Genomic DNA, 7,456 nt, shown 5'->3' with positions numbered 1-7,456 from the left:
GCACACACACACACACGCACACACACACACTCTCTCTCACACACACGCACACGCACGCACACACACACACACACACTCTCTCTCATATGAGGTGTATTTTGTGCATCTGCTCTTGTCAGTTTGCATAGCAAGAGCAAAAATTGCACAAAATACACCTCATTTGAGAGAGAGTGTGTGTGTGTGCGTGCGTGTGCGTGTGTGTGAGAGAGAGTGTGTGTGTGTGCGTGCGTGTGCGTGTGTGTGAGAGAGAGTGTGTGTGTGTGCGTGCGTGTGCGTGTGTGTGAGAGAGAGTGTGTGTGTGTGCGTGCGTGTGCGTGTGTGTGAGAGAGAGTGTGTGTGTGTGCGTGCGTGTGCGTGTGTGTGAGAGAGAGTGTGTGTGTGTGCGTGCGTGTGCGTGTGTGTGAGAGAGAGTGTGTGTGTGTGCGTGCGTGTGCGTGTGTGTGAGAGAGAGTGTGTGTGTGTGCGTGCGTGTGCGTGTGTGTGAGAGAGAGTGTGTGTGTGTGCGTGCGTGTGCGTGTGTGTGAGAGAGAGTGTGTGTGTGTGCGTGCGTGTGCGTGTGTGTGAGAGAGAGTGTGTGTGTGTGCGTGCGTGTGCGTGTGTGTGAGAGTATGAGGTGTATTTTGTGCATCTGCTCTTGTCAGTTTGCATAGCAAGAGCAAAAATTGCACAAAATACACCTCATACTCTCACACACACGCACACACACACACACAATCTCTCTCACACACACGCACACACACACACACACACACACACCTCGCGCCTCACGCCTCATTTGCATGTTATTTGAATTTTATCTTCAGCTCTGTGAAACTAGTAATGCTTCTGTGTGCAGAATGAACGTGCATTTGCGTATGTGTGTGCGTTTATGTCTTCATGTGCCTGCCCCTGTGTGTGTGTGTGTGTGTGTGTGTATGTGTGTGTGTGTGTTTGCATGCATGTGAGAGTGTGTGAATTGCAATCTCGTGCAATCGTGCCTGATTCGTTTAGAAGTTGCCGCCATTGCGAATCACTTCAGCCGCGGTGTCTGGAGGAGGAGAGATGCTGTGATGAATGGAGAAGAGAGAAACTTCGGCCCAGTTTGAGCCGTGTGTGAGAGCCTTTATTTATTTATTCATTTATTTTGTATATACATTTTTATTTGAAAAACAATTTCATAAAAATGATTTTGTACATTTTTATTATTATATTGTTTCTAACAAAAATGTATATACAAAATAATTGAATAAATAAATACAAGTGTTTGGGGTTCATTAAAGCACCAGAATATTAAAAAAAGTAATATAATATATTATATAAACACTGTTTAGTTTAGTTTATTTACTTAATAATTCATTTATTCATCTATTTATTGTATACACATCTTTAATTAAAATATATATATATAATAAATAGGATTTTGTAAATATTTTTTTTATTTAATTTTATTTTTACATTTTTTATAAAAAAAAAATCTTATTTTAAAACTACTAATTTTGGTATTTTTCTATTTGTTCAGCTAGTTATGAAAAATATTTTAAATAATAAAATATTATAATACAATGCATGCTAAAAAAGGAAAATGAATATATTTAATAAAAATACATTTGTAAATATTATTTTTTATTTAATTTCATTTTTATTATTAAATATGATTGCATAACACTATTTTTTCTAGTTGTTCAGCTAGTTGCGAAAAATATTTTAAATATATAATGTAATATAATATAATATAATAATGCACAATGTATTGTATACACATCTTTATTTCTATTCTATTTGTTCAGCTAGTTATGAAAAATATTTTAAATAATAATATATTATAATACAATGCATGCTAAAAAAAGGAAAATGAATTTTATTTAATTTCATTTTTATTATTAAATATGATTGCATAACACTATTTTTTCTAGTTGTTCAGCTAGTTGCGAAAAATATTTTAAATATGTAATATAATATAATATAATATAATATAATAATGCACAACGAACTGTCTAATTTTTTTTTTCAATTCTTTAGGAAAATGTTCTGGTGCTTTAATGAAACCAAAACACTGATCTGAAGAAACTATTGTGAAATAAATATATATTTTTAGTAATTCAAGAACCCTATGCAGGCAAAAATTAGTTTTGTTTTAGACAGTGCAAGTGTGCCGTGGGGCTGTGTTCATAACAATAGCTTATTTTTGCCTGCATTTTGTCCAACAGACCTTGTGGATTAAGCTTTATATACTTCATGTGAAAGCAGAGTTTAATGTTGCTCATGTAATGCAGTGCACCAGCAGCAGGAGGCAGCAGAGAGCCGAGGGCTGTAGATTGTGTAGCTGTGTGTGAGTGTGCATAACACCATACTACCATACTATTTTTTTCAGTATGCAGTATATATACTGTGCACTGTGTGTGCATTTTCTATCTGAATGGAGGACCATAGACAAAAAGCATACATCTGCCAAAAAAGTGCAGTGTGCAACCAGAGCGCCCTGCGTGAGATACTGCATCCCACAATGCACTGCACTTCACTTCACCTTCTGTTTCCAGAGCAACAAGAGAAGCAATACCAACCACATTTTATGAAACATCTCTTTCCTGATTCATTATATGATTTATAGACAAATGTTTAGACACTTTTACTCAAATGGATTAAAATGCAATTTCTGTGCAGTGTTATTTTAGTATTATTTATATACTAATAATGTCTTTATCAATATTTTGATTTAGCTTTTATTTTGATATTCAGTTTTAATTTTAATGTTAGTTACATTTCTAGTAGTTTTGCTATGTGCTTTTTTTAATTTACTATTTAGGTTTAATTTAATTTTATTTCAGTTTTAGTTTTTCTTTGTTTTATTTACAGTTAACCATTTTAATGCTTCAACTTAACAACTAAACCAAATGTTGCTTTGGCAATATCTAAAGTAAGTTTCTATTAATATTATATTATATTATAGTTTTTTAATAATAATTTTTATTACGTTTTTATGAACTATTATAGTTTTTATTAGTATTTGGAATTAATATTTATTCATATTTATATGCTTTCCATTTTTTGTTTTAATTTTAGTTACATTTTTTGTAATTTTATGTGCTTTTTCATTTTATTACTATATTACTGTTTATTTATTTAAGTTTTAGTTTCATTTTATTTTTTACTTATTTTATTTATAGTAATTTACAGTAATTTTAGTGCTTCAACATGAACTAAAATGAAAATTTGAAATGTTGTCTTGGCAACCGAAATAAGTTTTTTACGATTTTTAATAATATTTTGAATGTGTTTATTAATATTTCGTCTTTTTAGGCTTTAAGTTTTGATTTAAATTTTCATTAAATTTTTTGTAATTTTGTATTGTGCTTTTGTCATTTTTATTAGTTTATTATTATTATTAATTAACTAACTAATTAATTAATTAATTATTACTGTTTTAGTTTTTCTTTATTTTATATCCAGTTAGACATTTTAGTGCTTCAAATTAAACTAAACGGAAATGATAAATGTTTAATTTTTGTATTGGCAAGTTTTAAGTTTTCGATCTAATATTTATAAATTATACTGCAGCTTTATTTCAGTTAATGGAAATAGTTTTAGTTAATGATAATAACTCCGTGATAACGGGACACACTCTCTGAATTTACATGTTATGATATTATCATGGAAATGGCTGAGTATACTGTCTATACTGCACAGTATGTAGTACACTAGCATTCATAGGTAGTGCACTAGTGTTTTTGTCCCAAAAGGTGCTTTAAGTTCTTGCTGTCCTCCTCCAAGTCCACTGATGAGGTAATTCTGCTTATACTGTCACAAGTAATCCACATTAGTGCATACTTGACCCAAGTGTGCATCAAGGGTGCATCAGCAACCTGAACTGACACTCTAGTGCACATCAAGTGCACCATTTGGGACAGAGCCGACTCTGAACATGACATCCGCTGCTTATGCAACACGTGTTTATTTATAAAAAAAAAATCTTATTTTAAAACTACTAATTTTGGTATTTTTCTATTTGTTCAGCTAGTTATGAAAAATATTTTAAATAATAAAATATTATAATACAATGCATGCTAAAAAAGGAAAATGAATATATTTAATAAAAATACATTTGTAAATATTATTTTTTATTTAATTTCATTTTTATTATTAAATATGATTGCATAACACTATTTTTTCTAGTTGTTCAGCTAGTTGCGAAAAATATTTTAAATATATAATGTAATATAATATAATATAATAATGCACAATGTATTGTATACACATCTTTATTTCTATTCTATTTGTTCAGCTAGTTATGAAAAATATTTTAAATAATAATATATTATAATACAATGCATGCTAAAAAAAGGAAAATGAATTTTATTTAATTTCATTTTTATTATTAAATATGATTGCATAACACTATTTTTTCTAGTTGTTCAGCTAGTTGCGAAAAATATTTTAAATATGTAATATAATATAATATAATATAATATAATAATGCACAACGAACTGTCTAATTTTTTTTTTCAATTCTTTAGGAAAATGTTCTGGTGCTTTAATGAAACCAAAACACTGATCTGAAGAAACTATTGTGAAATAAATATATATTTTTAGTAATTCAAGAACCCTATGCAGGCAAAAATTAGTTTTGTTTTAGACAGTGCAAGTGTGCCGTGGGGCTGTGTTCATAACAATAGCTTATTTTTGCCTGCATTTTGTCCAACAGACCTTGTGGATTAAGCTTTATATACTTCATGTGAAAGCAGAGTTTAATGTTGCTCATGTAATGCAGTGCACCAGCAGCAGGAGGCAGCAGAGAGCCGAGGGCTGTAGATTGTGTAGCTGTGTGTGAGTGTGCATAACACCATACTACCATACTATTTTTTTCAGTATGCAGTATATATACTGTGCACTGTGTGTGCATTTTCTATCTGAATGGAGGACCATAGACAAAAAGCATACATCTGCCAAAAAAGTGCAGTGTGCAACCAGAGCGCCCTGCGTGAGATACTGCATCCCACAATGCACTGCACTTCACTTCACCTTCTGTTTCCAGAGCAACAAGAGAAGCAATACCAACCACATTTTATGAAACATCTCTTTCCTGATTCATTATATGATTTATAGACAAATGTTTAGACACTTTTACTCAAATGGATTAAAATGCAATTTCTGTGCAGTGTTATTTTAGTATTATTTATATACTAATAATGTCTTTATCAATATTTTGATTTAGCTTTTATTTTGATATTCAGTTTTAATTTTAATGTTAGTTACATTTCTAGTAGTTTTGCTATGTGCTTTTTTTAATTTACTATTTAGGTTTAATTTAATTTTATTTCAGTTTTAGTTTTTCTTTGTTTTATTTACAGTTAACCATTTTAATGCTTCAACTTAACAACTAAACCAAATGTTGCTTTGGCAATATCTAAAGTAAGTTTCTATTAATATTATATTATATTATAGTTTTTTAATAATAATTTTTATTACGTTTTTATGAACTATTATAGTTTTTATTAGTATTTGGAATTAATATTTATTCATATTTATATGCTTTCCATTTTTTGTTTTAATTTTAGTTACATTTTTTGTAATTTTATGTGCTTTTTCATTTTATTACTATATTACTGTTTATTTATTTAAGTTTTAGTTTCATTTTATTTTTTACTTATTTTATTTATAGTAATTTACAGTAATTTTAGTGCTTCAACATGAACTAAAATGAAAATTTGAAATGTTGTCTTGGCAACCGAAATAAGTTTTTTACGATTTTTAATAATATTTTGAATGTGTTTATTAATATTTCGTCTTTTTAGGCTTTAAGTTTTGATTTAAATTTTCATTAAATTTTTTGTAATTTTGTATTGTGCTTTTGTCATTTTTATTAGTTTATTATTATTATTAATTAACTAACTAATTAATTAATTAATTATTACTGTTTTAGTTTTTCTTTATTTTATATCCAGTTAGACATTTTAGTGCTTCAAATTAAACTAAACGGAAATGATAAATGTTTAATTTTTGTATTGGCAAGTTTTAAGTTTTCGATCTAATATTTATAAATTATACTGCAGCTTTATTTCAGTTAATGGAAATAGTTTTAGTTAATACTCCGTGCTCCGTGATAACGGGACACACTCTCTGAATTTACATGTTATGATATTATCATGGAAATGGTACTGTCTATTGTCTATACTGCACAGTATGTAGTACACTAGCATTCATAGGTAGTGCACTAGTGTTTTTGTCCCAAAAGGTGCTTTAAGTTCTTGCTGTCCTCCTCCAAGTCCACTGATGAGGTAATTCTGCTTATACTGTCACAAGTAATCCACATTAGTGCATACTTGACCCAAGTGTGCATCAAGGGTGCATCAGCAACCTGAACTGACACTCTAGTGCACATCAAGTGCACCATTTGGGACAGAGCCGACTCTGAACATGACATCCGCTGCTTATGCAACACGTGTTTAATCATGTGTGTGTGTGTGTGTGTGTGTGTGTGTGTGTGTTTTCTCTCCCACAGACCCGAGGAAGACCCGGATAGGAAGCGTGATATCTGTAGCGAGATCCTGCAGATGAAGGCTCTGGAGAGACTCACGTCCACGGTAAGCGTCCGCTGATCCCTGACTGTGTGTCTTCAGTCCTCTGGTGTGTGTAAAGATCCACTGCAGACTCAAAGAGTCTCATCACACACATACACACACGCACGCACGCACACACACAGACACACACTCTCACACTCACACACGCACACACACTCACACACACATGCACGCACGCACGCACGCACACACACAGACTCACACTCACACACACAACCTCACACACGCACACGCTCACAGACACACACGCACATGCTCACAGACACACACATACACTCTCTCAAACCACACCCACACCCCCACACACACACACACACACACTCACACACACACTCATCGTCTACAGCTCAACAGTTCTATCACAGATGCTCAAACACAACAGCCACATCACACACCCACACCCCCACACACACACACACACACACTCACACACACACTCATCGTCTACAGCTCAACAGTTCTATCACAGATGCTCAAACACAACAGCCACATCACACACCCACACCCCCACACACACACACACACAGAAACATCCATTTCACTGAGCGCTCGCTCGCCAGCAAACCACTGACACTGTTGCTCACATTATTCAGATCCACCAGAAAATCTGACACTTTCAGAAATACTATTCAAATTAACAAAATCAAAATTAATGACATTTTCCTTTCTTTTTTTTAACAAAAATTTTATTATTTATTATTTTTCTTTGTACTTTTAATTATATTTAATTGTTTGTATTTATTATTTGTATTGTATTTCTTATTGTATTTCTTATATGTAATATCTAAAAACATTTAAAAATATATAATTAAAAATAACAATAAAATAATTGTTGTAAATATGTTCAGCTAATTAGGAAGAAATATTTTAAATAAATATTATATATACAGTATATATATATA

The 7,456-nt window shown here is 31.6% G+C and overlaps 1 protein-coding gene across 1 annotated transcript in view; it reads left to right on the top strand.

Moving 5' to 3' along the window:
• Positions 1-7,456, top strand: part of LOC107704665 (rap guanine nucleotide exchange factor 5) — a 74,709-nt gene that overhangs the window by 18,334 nt on the left and 48,919 nt on the right. The window contains 1 exon segment of the mRNA XM_074187072.1: positions 6,476-6,557. Within this exon segment, the coding sequence (XP_074043173.1) occupies positions 6,476-6,557 (82 nt within the window).

Source organism: Sinocyclocheilus anshuiensis, unplaced genomic scaffold (assembly GCF_001515605.1).
Source record: "Sinocyclocheilus anshuiensis isolate Anshui unplaced genomic scaffold, SAMN03320099.WGS_v1.1 scaffold61, whole genome shotgun sequence".
Lineage (NCBI taxonomy): Eukaryota > Metazoa > Chordata > Actinopteri > Cypriniformes > Cyprinidae > Sinocyclocheilus > Sinocyclocheilus anshuiensis.
Note: the sequence above shows the minus strand (reverse complement) of the source record. Positions and strands in the feature narration are given on the sequence as shown.